At 46.2% G+C, this 12,470-nt stretch overlaps 1 protein-coding gene across 4 annotated transcripts in view; it reads right to left on the bottom strand.

Annotated features, from left to right (window-relative positions):
- Positions 1–1,075: 1,075 nt before the first annotated feature.
- Positions 1,076–12,470, bottom strand: part of FNIP1 (folliculin interacting protein 1) — a 67,025-nt gene continuing 55,630 nt past the window's right edge. For all 4 annotated transcript variants that reach the window (XM_080555461.1, XM_080555462.1, XM_080555464.1 and 1 more), the window contains 7 exons: positions 12,274–12,420; positions 10,094–10,263; positions 7,699–9,124; positions 7,169–7,337; positions 5,745–5,942; positions 5,225–5,340; positions 1,076–4,300 (listed from right to left, as the gene is read on the bottom strand). In XM_080555461.1, the coding sequence (XP_080411587.1) occupies positions 4,222–4,300; positions 5,225–5,340; positions 5,745–5,942; positions 7,169–7,337; positions 7,699–9,124; positions 10,094–10,263; positions 12,274–12,420 (2,305 nt within the window). In that variant the 3' untranslated portion in view covers positions 1,076–4,221. The remainder of the gene's footprint in view (positions 4,301–5,224; positions 5,341–5,744; positions 5,943–7,168; positions 7,338–7,698; positions 9,125–10,093; positions 10,264–12,273; positions 12,421–12,470) is intronic.

Here is a 12,470-nt window from a genome sequence, read left to right as displayed (position 1 = left end):
GCACACTGCAGAGCATAAACAGAGGCGTTACTTTCAGCACACAGCCTCGGAAAGACACGCGCATCCCCAGGGTGTGTGTTTGCATTTAACTCCGGTTACAAGGCCACTGTTTGTAATGGTAAACGCTCAACTTTGAGTATCACATTCGCAGAGAGAACACAAGAAGGGTTCAGGACGAGCGCTGTGCTCGTGCAGACCGCAGCTCGTGCAGAGCTGCCTCCCACCCTGCGCCCCCGGAGCAGTGCCGCTGTTACACCGCCCTACGCCGCCCAGGACAAAGCCACCTGCTCCTCTGGGGAGTCGCGGGGAATCGCACAGGGGATGAAAGGTGCTGCGGCACTTGCACGCCGGCTTTTGGCTAGGCAGCAGTTAGTTAACTTCTCCTTTGTATAAGGAAAATCAAGGGAATTCCAGATAAGGAGTAATACGTGAAAAGCTAGTGGCTAGCGAGTGCTGTATCCCTGTCTGGCTGGGGATATAAGAGGGAAATCAGTTCTGGGCATTACCATCAGCATTTTCTGGATGCTGCAGCGATTCTATTGCTGAATTTACTGCTAACATAATCTCTGGCCAAACACCCACGCGGAGACGCATGATCCCCTCTAACCTCGCGCATCCCCTGTCAGGAGGACACCTCATGATCATCTGCTCTGGTAACACAAAATTCTCCGTGCAAAAATTCTCTTCTCTTGTAGGGAAGTAATTACAAACACCCTGCTAGCGGGACAATCCGCTTCGCAGGCAAATTTCGGAACGATGTACAGCCCAGAGAGAGGAGCGCTGCTTTATGCACACATCTCTTCCAGCACCAGCCAAGACGCTGAGGACCGCCTTCCTGTCTGATTGCCCCTTTCTGCACCACTGCCATTCACAACCGAAGGGACAGCGAGCACAAACCTCCATCAGAAATGACCAGTTCCTTGAGAGACCCCGAAGAAAACGGCTGCAGCACCACGAAGCAGACCCAGAAAGGGACGTGTGGTAAGAGGCGCGCAGATGTCAAGCCTGAGATGGTTAAAGCTTTTAGTGTCACCAGCATGCTCTTACTGCAAGTATAAAAAAAATACACAGAACGTTCCAGAAATAAATTGACATACTGTATTTATTGCACAAATTTCCCCTAAAATTGGGAATGGTTATTATAATACAAGTGCACATCTTGGGAAATATATACAAAAACAGAAGAGAGAACAAGTATGTACATTTTACCCAGCATTTTACAAGTACCACCATCTAAATAATTTAGAGAAAGCAAAAAAATTGTCATAAAACATCTATAATATCTCATAGGGAAAACAGAGGCAAGGTTTTGTAAAATCCTTTCTTTGAAATATTTTTTGTTCTTAGCAGCCCAGTGTTTGCCAATTGAAACAAAAAACGTTTGCCAATTTGCGTGCCTAGTACACTTAGTTTTCAGCCAGAAAATTAAGACATGTTAATGGAGATTGATAATAGTGGAACAAAAGAAACCAAACGCATTAGTCGTCTATTCACATAAACAACCGTGATATACTTTTTAAAAGCCAACGCTACAGTCCTGTAAAAGATCCCTTTTTGTATTATTTACCAAATTGACACACGTACCACGTTGTTCACGTACCCTAGAAGTTCACTTCCAGAAAACCTCCCCGGCACACGACAGCTTCGTTCGTGTTTTCACCACAATGGCAATAAAAAAACACTGCCGGGAGCGCCGCGCGGGGCCGCGGGGAGCCGGCACCCCTGGGCACGCGGCGAGGAAGCCGCATCCGTGGCCTCTTCGCCTTGGAGTGATAAAACAAATCCTTACGCCGATGTTAGTGGCTTGTGTCGGGCAGAAGGCAGCAGAGAAGGATGCCACTGACCACCAACTCTCTTCTCCTTCTCACGTTAACGCTAATCTCAAGCTGTGCAAGGGCTTCTCGTGCTCCAGAGTCAAATCCGCTTCAAAGCGCTACCCGCGATTTGCCTACTGAAGGTTAAATGGAGAGCATGGTGTGTCCTGTCCCAACGCGCTGTAAGCACAACTGCGAGGTGCCACGACGATGGCGTGGAGCTCCCAAACCACGCGCTCAGGTTGAACACGTCCGAGAACGCACCGCAGGCAGCAGCAGCAGCGCATCCATGCGCTAACGCCATGTGTCAGAGCAAAGAGTTAAAAATTCGGATTCTGAGCGCAATCCTGTATTTCCTTAAAAATGTGTTTACACAACTGGGCCCCTGCATTTTGTGCTCATTCCAAAAGCCAGATGTAATACAATTGTGTGGCGAAGAGAGGACGCTTAAAGAATAGGGGAGAAACATTTCCTTAGATCACACAATAAACACAAGTTTCTTCCCTGCAGCAGTCAGCATTAGATTTTATATACAAAAGAGTTTCAGATGACACTGCCTGTATTAAAGTTGGGTTTGCTCGCTAACGTCGACTCTGTCCTGCGTGGAAATTGGTGCGGGTTTGCCCATGTAGGTCTTTCCTGGAACAGAGTCTTAAGTTACACATTTTAAATATCACTGAAAAACCACCCTGGGTGCAATCTGGCCCCAGCAAAGGAAGGAAGGAGAGTTTTGTCATTGAGAGCAGTGGGGCAGGGATCTCTCCTATTGTTTTCAAGTTTATAAAATGGTTAAAATAGATTGTATTTAAAATAACTCTGCAAACAACAATAGAAGGCGCGCTATGCTATTGAAAATATGATTACAGAATGACATATTTGTAGAATCATTTATGCAGCTTAGTGACCAAGTGACCATGTATCTCCTACTTCTGTGGATAATCCATGAAGCCCAATATACTGAACGTAATCAATGGAAACAGAACCAAACATCAGCAACATGAATTGGCTGCTAGGACAAATAAGCAAAGAAAAGCCCATAATGAAGTGTCCAGTTAAACTGAGGTAGTAGAGCCTTTGAAAACATAATCCACCTACCACTGGATATTTACATTACTTACACCAGATTGGTTCCATCAGCTATTCTTACAACTATTGTATATACAATGACAAAACGGTGATGGCTGAGTAAAGGAGAAATGCTGAGAATAAAATAAACAACATTTCCTGCTGGTAATTACACGAGCGAGTAGAAAAGGGATTAGAGCCATCTGCATCGAGGGTATACTTTGTCCAAAAATAATTTTGGTATTACTACTCTATGGTGTAATCAATGTTCATTTTTTGTAGAATGGTTTTAAAAAATATATCAATTAGTTACCTGAGCAATTAAGGGTAAGAGTCTGTTCATTTTTTCCCCAATGCTTTGGTACAATTACTTCTAGCTCATTATTTCAATAGCTGGCTGACTGCTGTAAAAATAATATGATGTTGCAAGAACATTACAGACCATAAAAAAGTTAGAGGTAATAGTCATGTCATCCTGGGGGCCCCATGGGGAAACTTCAGCCAATGTTCTTTTTTTTTTTTTTCCCCTAACATTTTGATTATGTTGTCAAAAAAAGCATCACTTAATATAAAGCAACATTTAAACATTATAAACATTTAATACTGGTTACGACATCCAGCCAAGAAAGAGAATCTCCACCTTTAGCTTGCCCGTTGGCCTCTCCCTGCCTCCTCCCTGTCCCCCCCACTATTCCCTCTCCTCAGGAGAAAGATCATAAATAAATTTTGGAGCTGAGTGTCATTCATTAATAAGCTTTTTACAAAACAAAACAGTCCCCCTCCAACCCTTGTTCTTCCTCTGGGAAGTATCCAGAACTTGCCTACTGGGTGAAAAAGTAGAAGTTGTTTACAAATCATTGTAGCTTGAGAATTACAGATCTGAACACGATCCTAACCGATATAAGCCAGTCTGAAGACAGCTGCTGCCTTCTCTTGTTAAGTTTATAATTGGCAATAGCATCAAATATTTCTCAAAGCAGTTCTTCCTTGCGTTCCCCAGTATAAATTATAGTTAGCCATTGTGGCAGAAACTGATAAAAAAAATGCAGATCTTCAGCTTTCGCTAAGATCTTCACTTTTCCGTGGTTGAACTCTTGGGCTTACTCATTTTCCTTTTTTCCTTTCTTTATCCTTTTTTTTTTTTTTTTTTTTTTTTTTTTACAAAAGACCAAGTGGGAGAGGAACAGTCTCCAAGTGTTTGCACGATGTGCAGTCATATATGGAGATGGTGCAGCTCAGCGAGCAGGCTGTTTCAGCTGCTGCAAAGAGAAAGGATCCAGAACAAGTTGTCTTCCACTTTGTTTCCAGGGGGAAAAGGTAAACGTCTGTGCCCTCTGGCATTTCAGAGCAGTATCTGGGCAACATACGGAGAGTGAGTGCTTGCTACAGCTGCCAGTAAAGGGAGGTCGCTGGATTCAATCCTGAAAGGAAGCAAAAGAGTCACGTTTAATCTGACCCAAAACACAGCTGGGCTGAACAAGTGCATTAGGAACTCTGTTGCCCGCTCAAGCCCGAGTGTTTGTACTTGGGCTGTGAGCATGCACGGCTCTGAGTGGCAGGACATTCCCCAAGTAGAATTCAGGCCAATCGTGCTTCTCTCCTAATGCGGTACTGCCAGCTGGGTTATGAACTCCAGCCACCGGGTGGTTTTAGCATCCACTCCAGACGTGCCTGCTCAGCCTGACAGGTGACAGGCCTGCGCCGCGCTCCTACCTGCCTCGTTTCTCACAGGGGCAACAAAGAGGCGAGACGGCAGATGGAGGGAGGAGAACCAGCACATCCCCTCCTGCCCTCCAAGTAAGGGCGGCAGCAGCTGGGGAACAAAGCATGGGAGCAGAGGGCCAGGCTCAACTCCTGCCGCTACCAGGGAGCCCTGGCACGGCGCTGCAGCTCCTCCCCGTCTCCAGCTCCATGTGCCTCGCTGCTCACCCTGTTCTCCTGCACAGAGATATTCAGAGCTTTCCTATAAACACCCTGTAAATAGCTCCTCTGCCTGTGCCCCACGCCCACGGAGACATATTATGTGCCTTACATGACACGGAGGGTGTTTTCTGCCATGCAGGGAAAGTCAGCCTGGAGGACTCGGGTGCCCCACGTTGCTCAGTGCTCACTGACCAACTAAGGAACGAGCCCGATAAGCTCTGGAGTGCTGAGCCCAGCTTCCTGCCCGGAGGGAAGAGAGAGAGGCTGGGGGGTCCTCGGGATCAAGCAATGGCTAAGGAGAAGCCTGCAGCCATGGGTGATTTATGCCACACCACGGTTCCAGTCCCATTTAGGAATCCATTTTTCTGTGCTTAGAACAAACCCAGGCGGAGGATTTGGCACCAGGAAATTAGTGATCGTACCCCAGCACAACACCCAGCTCTTTGACGTGAACTCTCATCTGGCCCTTGAGATATTCAGACAGCATCTTGCTCTTGAAATAGAGCTCCTGCAGCCGATCTTCCAGGTGCATAACACACTAGAAAGCAAAGAAAGACGTGTCAGGGACAGCACAGCGCCGTGGCCAAACCGCACACAGCCTCCAAGCAGAACACCCCAGACTCCACACATCTACTGCCTTTTCTTTGCCCGTGTCTAGGTGAATAATTAGTAACACATTAGCAGATCTTTCTTTACTGGCAAGACTCCCACTTTTGAGCAGAAGTTTTTGATCGCTTTCTAAATCAGAATTAATGAGACAGCTGTCTTGAATACAGAGCAGGGTTTAAATAGACAGCTCAGGCAGCTACATCAGGGGATGTGCTGGCTACTGAAATTGTGGCTATGCACAAGTAAACTGAGCAGAACCTTACAACATCTTCAACCTCTGAAGTGAAAGGATGCTTTAAGAACATCACCCCCTCGATTTTCATCCATACTTACAAAGTTTGGAGACAAATTATGCTTGTAAAGCTGAAGAGTGGAATGAAGCAGGTTAGAGACGAGACTGGAGACTAACACTTCTTTTCCCAGCTTGTTATCGATCATCCGTCTCTGGCTACTGGCCACTTGCACCGTCCATTTGTCCGTGTCTGCAATAATGCAGACGGCTTCCGCAATCGGCTCATCCAGAACAGGATGCTAGAAACAAAAAAAGAATAGCAGACCTCTGAGAACAGCAACTGACACTGGCTTCTTCACAAAGCATCGCTACCCTGGACAGCAGGGGCAGCATCCCAGACCCCACCTCACCTAAAGCACGGTAACGTGCTAAAAATTGTGCTCCATCCATTAAAAACAGAGCTTTATTGTAAGCTAGGCATGGTCTTGGAAGGATAGTCCTTATCAAACATTTTATTCCAGGCTTGTGAGTGTGGCACTGGCTGATAATTTTATCTTTGGGTATTTGATACAGAGTTCTGACTGAATATAGGTAAAAATGAGCACATGTTTAAAGCATATTTCCAAGTATATTGTTTGTATTTTAAACCCCTAAAACTGAAAGCACCCGAAACCCAACTTGCTTTTGAACACGGCAGTGTTCACGGGGTCAGCTCTCTTCCCACTTGGCACTGGTTTGCTGCCACAGGAGGGCCAGCAGAGGGAGCACCCAGCTAAGCCTGCGCTCAGCTCGCCTCCTTCCAGCACGTTTCGCCTCCTCTTCAGAGGAGGAGCCAGGGAGGTTTCAAGAACGGAGCACATGGAGCCCCAGTGCGGCTTGTTGGCTCAGCAAGCCCCCCCAGGACTCCCGTTTGATATCGGTCTCCCCTCTCCCCACAAAGCCAGCACCCTCAGAAGCTGTGACAAGCCCGAAAGGAGCTGGTGTCCCTGCAGGACCGAGCGCTGCTGGTGGCCTCACCGCGGGAACACGTCGTGCCCCACGAGCAGCAGCAGCACGGTGGCCAGACGTGCACAGAAGGGGGATGTCCTGGGGGGGCACAGGGAGTCCAGCACAACCACTGCAGCACAACTCCGTGCCTGGGAAGGGCCGCACAGCAGCCTCCGCATTTAATCTTGCTCAGCAGCATTGCATCCCGTGGGCACTCGGCTGTCAGCGGGCTGCAATGTCTGCAAGACTCCAATTTCCCTATGGCTCAGCACAGAGATCCATCTTCCCAAGGCCACAGGCCTCTCGGGTGGCTTCTTCAGCATGAATTTAAGGTTTTGTGCTCCAGATTTGCAGGGAAATAACAATGTTTCTCAAATACATTAATTGAGAAACGAGAAAAAAAAATGGTGATCTGGGAGTGGAGACACCTGAAGAGAGCTGTGCCAGTAAGCGTTTCCCCTTCCTGCAGATCTGTGGGTTTGAAAACATTTACCTTTCCTACTGCGACAAACACATTTACCAAATATAGCCTAATTACCTGCACAGCATGAGACAAATCTGACACCAAACAGTGTCTCAGCTTTTCATCACTTCCTATTCCTTGCAAAACGAAGTCAGGGACATACGACGAACAGTAGCCACCCAGTAAGGATCTTCCAAAATTGGCAATACTGGGCTGGACAGAGTTCACTTCAACTAATTTTGACCTGCAAGAAAGGCATATCAAGGAGATGTACAATCGTATATACCAAATTCAGCTTTCAAAGAGGCTGCATTCGCACATTTATCATATCTATTTTAACTTCCATTCAAGCAATTTTTAAAAAGAAACATTTTAAAGTCAGCTTTTGCAGTCAGCCATTGTGGAAGAAAAGGATACGAGCCAAGATCACAATGCACGATTAATATTTTTTTCCAGACCACTGATCTCTCCATATTCTTTTACAACCAGCAAGCTCAAGAGACACTTTTCCAACTACTGATGCCAAGTTAGCCTGCATTCCTCCCAACATGTGACATAAGAGGCTGCATCTGTTTTGGTCTCTATTTCTGCTGAATAGTACTTACCCGGGAAAAGGAATCTCATATTCTTCTGCCCAATCTTCTTGCTCTCCTCCGTAATAGTTACTGCTTGGTCTGGTTAGATCATGACCAGCATCCTCGCTTTCACTGTCACCCAGGGCACTATCTGAACTCTCATTTCTTGGAATGTCCCAATCAATTCCCGGGGCGACCTTTTTCTCTGTGTTTTCTCTGTCCCCATGGGGGACACGAATAGAGATTTTCTCTCTTTGGTCCTGCTCAGCAAAGCAGATTTTGTATGTCTCCTGCTGAACGGAGTCCATAAATTTACAAAATTCGCTAGGTGGTTTGCTAGTCTTTGTACACAGGTTTTTAGAAAACTCTAAACTACTGCTGTGAGCAAGAAGGTCCGTAGCTGCTTGCCCTGGAATATCATCAATAGTCCGGGTTTCAATTGAACTGTCATCAGTAAAATATTCATCAAACAGACTCATGCTCTCAGCGTTGTATGGGTTTGGATTCCAGCTCTGATGCTCGCTAGCAACTTGAGGAAAGGGTTCAGTTGTCCCACAGTCTCTATTTTGGTCCTCACCAGTTTGTTTAGCTTCACAGTTCTGATCAGCAGACACTCCTTCCTCCGCTGCTGGCGGGCTGTGATGCCTCGCAATTTGTTCCACTACTGCCTGACTTCTGAGCTCGATGTCTGAATCAGGTGACATGGAGTCTCCGATGAGGAAAGTCACCTTTGTCTGAGCTTCAGCAGCACTGCAAGGAAACGTATCGCAGAAGAGCTTATCTGGAGGCTTCTTTTCCACAGCTATACCGGGTGACCTTGTTGCACTGACTGCCTGGTTGCCCGATTCCAGCGGGTCTTCATCCCTCCACACATTTGCTGTTGGCTCTAAACCAGATTCTGTCGATACACGTTTTTCTGGTGAAGCCGCCCCTGCGCACGCCACGCTCTCCAGGTTAGTGTCCAGGCAGGTTCTCGATGGCTTAACATCAACAGCATCTTCCTGGCAATCATCAGGAACAATAGTTCTGCTCTCGTCTGAAGACGTTTCCAGCTCTACCTTAGGAGTGTTCTGCGTGTCTTCTCTCTCTTGCTGTGAAACACCTTCTATGTTTTGTGCAAGGGAAATCGGACATTTGCAATATTTACAGCTACAGTTGGGAGTTCTCATTTCTTCAGACTCCCTCGGTAGCAAGTTGCCCCTGTTCTTGTGCATGGTGACAAGCACATACTCGGATTCTTCTACTTCCCCTTTCTCCAGCGTGGTAGTTATAACAGTTCCAGGCATGACTATGGCTTCATCTTCCCCATTTTCTAGAAGATGTGTCTCTTGAAGTTCTGAGCATCTGATGAAGTAAGTGAGGAAGTAAAGCAATCTCTGTACCAGGTCATGCCTTTTGCCAACCACAACTGTTTTTGCTAATCTCACAGGTGATCCAATAGCCCCATACAAGTCACCTAGAACAGGAAATAAAACAGACAAATGTTTTGCATCTTTAAAACAAATGATTCCTCTAACGGACAACGGTTGTCCATCTTTCAAAGGCCAAGCCCACAGCAGAAAAATACTGAATCAGAAGAGGGCAGCTATGCCAGTATTTTGGTTTTAATACAGAGAATTCTAATGAAGCTGCTGGTATTTTATGTAAGATGACACGCTGGTAGGGAGACATCTGATCTCATCTATTAGGGAGTATTTGCACCACCTAACTTCAGTGCCTGGCTCTGGAGGCTGGTCTCCCAGGTTCCTTATATAGCTAGGGAAGAGAGGAGGCATCTGCTCCGAATTACCCTGGATAGTCTGGAAACCGGGCTCAACTTCTCCCTACCAAAAGAAAGCTGTCAGTAGACACAAACCTATGCCAAGAACGAAGGCAAAAAGTGTCAGTGGCAGCTGCATAGCTGAAGCCTTCTTCTTTTCCTTCCCCTTGAGCCCTCCGATGGGTCATACGGGTTTTTTGACAGCTTGGAAGACTGGGCTCCAGGTTCACCTCTGCCTGTTGTACTGACAGTATGGCCACTTCTCCTCAAAAGATGAATTTCTTCGATTTATTCTTTCTGGAATCAGGCTTATTAATAGCAGCATCCCAAAATACCAAAACGTGGTTTCTTTATAGAGAGAGGACAAGAGAAGGACCAGAATCTTTCATCATCACCAGGGCAGGTGACCTTAAGAGACCTGTCATAGATGACTAAAGAGGGCTTTACTTTTTGGGTGCCATTTTACAATTGATATTGCAAAAAAATACAGCATGTATAAAAAAATACAGTGAATACCTTTGAGCCTGAAATACATACTTTTGTTTTGAGTAGGAAACAAAAAAGTTTTAACGTGCTGGGGGAAAAGAAACAAGCATCCATAAAATCACCCTGCTCGGACCCATTTACACAGCGCTGTTACACGGTTTAGAGATGTTTGCCACGTACCGAGCTGTGCCCACAGCGGGTTGTACGGGTGAGTTTTGGCCAGCATGTCCACGCTCTGGGAAGAATGCTTTTCCAGGAAGATTCGTATAGGTGGCTGGCCGTTCGGCATGACCGTAGGGACCCAGGCCAGGTGGTTAGTCAGGACCGCAGTCAGTAAGGCTGGTAAAAACCTGAAAGTAAGATGTTGAACAGCATGTTTCCCAGGTTAAACATGTTAAACTGACAGCACTTCCATGGTCTGCATGGGTCATGGATGGCAGAAACAGCCTAACAAAGGCAGAGGACTTACTTTTGGTCCTCTCCCACACCTGCAGAGCTCTTTTTTAGAACAGACATCTAAAGTAAAATGAAACATTTTAAACTTGTGGCAACCCAGTTCCTCTCTTTGGCAATAATTATGAGACTTCCTATTTTGAAAGCTCTGTGTTGTAAAACACCTCAAAACCGACTTCTGTTGTTCACTGTAGGAAGACGGTGGCACTCTGTGGCCGCTGTGACACGAGCGCTCCAAGGTGCAGATCCCACATCCTTAAGGTCTGGGACTATTAAATGAGGAGGAAGGCTATGATATTTGCTGTCATATCTGTAAAGTAGCTAGGTACTGTGTTGTTCTATAAAACTGTGATGCAATTTAAGCATGTATGGCCGCTCCTTTTCAGAACCACCACCCCCCAGGTTCCCTAATACCATCAGTAAAAGAAAGAGCTCAGCCTGAAAGGCTCTGTCCTTACACAGGCAAATCAGTTTTCACCAGCTAGGCAAAAAAGCTTTCAGAAAAGTGTTGATTATGTGATTTACTGTAGCAATAGAGCACGGTTTCTGCTGCCAAGGAGGACAGGACAGCCTTTCCCTCCCAGTCCCCCTTCCCTGCAGGACGAGCGTGTGGCAGCTCAGCCCAAGATCCTCCCGCGCACCGACAGATGGTGCTGGCGGCCGCTGCTGCAGCTCCAGTGCCCAGGGAGGAAAACAGACACTAAGCCTCAAAATAATGCTGTTTGAATATTTGACAACTATCACAATCCCTACGGCTTAAATTTAGCCCTGTTTCCTGAGCAGAGACAGCCAGAAGAGGAAAGCAGACTTAAAACCAGATTGCAAACGGTACAGGGCTTGATTTTCCTCTGGCTTCCATCGGTGTAAATCTCGCTATATTGAAAATAAACCAAACAAACCCAAACAAATGACCATTTAAATGTAAATAAGAAGCACAGGGCTCAGAGTGACAGGGACTGAAAGAGGCTAATCCCGGGGAAAAGCTTCCAGTGCAGCGGGAATTTGTTTTAGGAAGGCACATTTGAGCCCCTCACAAATCCCTACGGTTTCTCCCTCGCACTGAGGCAGGAGAAAGTGCACACACTGCCCACTAACTGTGACCTCCCAGTCTGGGGGAGGGAAAAGATGACAGCATTACCCTGGGTGGCAAAGCTGAAGGCTGTGAGGAGCAGCGGGTGCCACCTCCCCTGCAGCTGCGCCTTCCCCATCGCACCACAGCATGTTCCCCTGAGCTAACAGCTGGGCTCTCTGCTCATCCCCACTGAGCTCCACATGTTTGTGCTCGTTTTAGGATTTTCAGTACAGCCAAACACTTAAAAAACTTCCCCTATTCATGCCCTGGGGAAAGAGGATGAACTGTTGACAAAAGAGTAAATTTATCAGATTCTGCTGAGTTTACCAAGAGCGTTCTCCTTCTCAGTTTTTAACAACTGCTCAGGGCTTTGTCCAGAGGGCAGAAAGGTGAATGCTAACGAAGCAAACTATTTCTTTAGGGACATTTTACAGAAGTCGGGTTTAATAGCAATTTGCGGTCAGACAGCATTACACACGTGGCTCTCTCTTACTGAATGTCTAACCTTGCTCATCATATGATAACCGATTTTGAAAGGTAGATGAATGCATTTCCCAAGGTATGTTCATCCCCTTCCAGACATACACACCCATCACGCGCTTCCTATGGACGCGTTTCAAATGTTTAGCCTTTACCCGGATTTAGAGGATTATGGAAGGAGGCATTTAATGGAGGTACTTGCTTACTATATTTCTGTTTAAAAACTAATGCATTTATGGATGGCCTTTTGATTCTTTCTCACTTACTACCAAGATTTAAAAATTGATCTAAAAATTGTTAAAAAAAAAAAAAAGGCGTAAACACATATACATGTAAAAACTAAAATCCACCATACTGGTTTTTAGCAGCGTTTTCCATCAAGAAAGTGAATTCCTTCATGAAGCGATGGCACAGCTGGTTCTTCTCCGGTGTCCCCGACATCATAGTAAGCCAGACGGGCTCCCCGATCCGCGGCATAGTGTACAGGTTGCAAATGGTCGTTCTAGGAAGAAATAAATAAATCTTGAATTAAACCAAACAGTGACAGGCAGA

This window comes from Anser brachyrhynchus, assembly GCF_964034855.1.
Source record: "Anser brachyrhynchus genome assembly, chromosome: 14".
In the NCBI taxonomy this organism is placed as follows: Eukaryota; Metazoa; Chordata; class Aves; order Anseriformes; family Anatidae; genus Anser; species Anser brachyrhynchus.
This window is presented reverse-complemented; position numbering and strand designations above follow the sequence as displayed.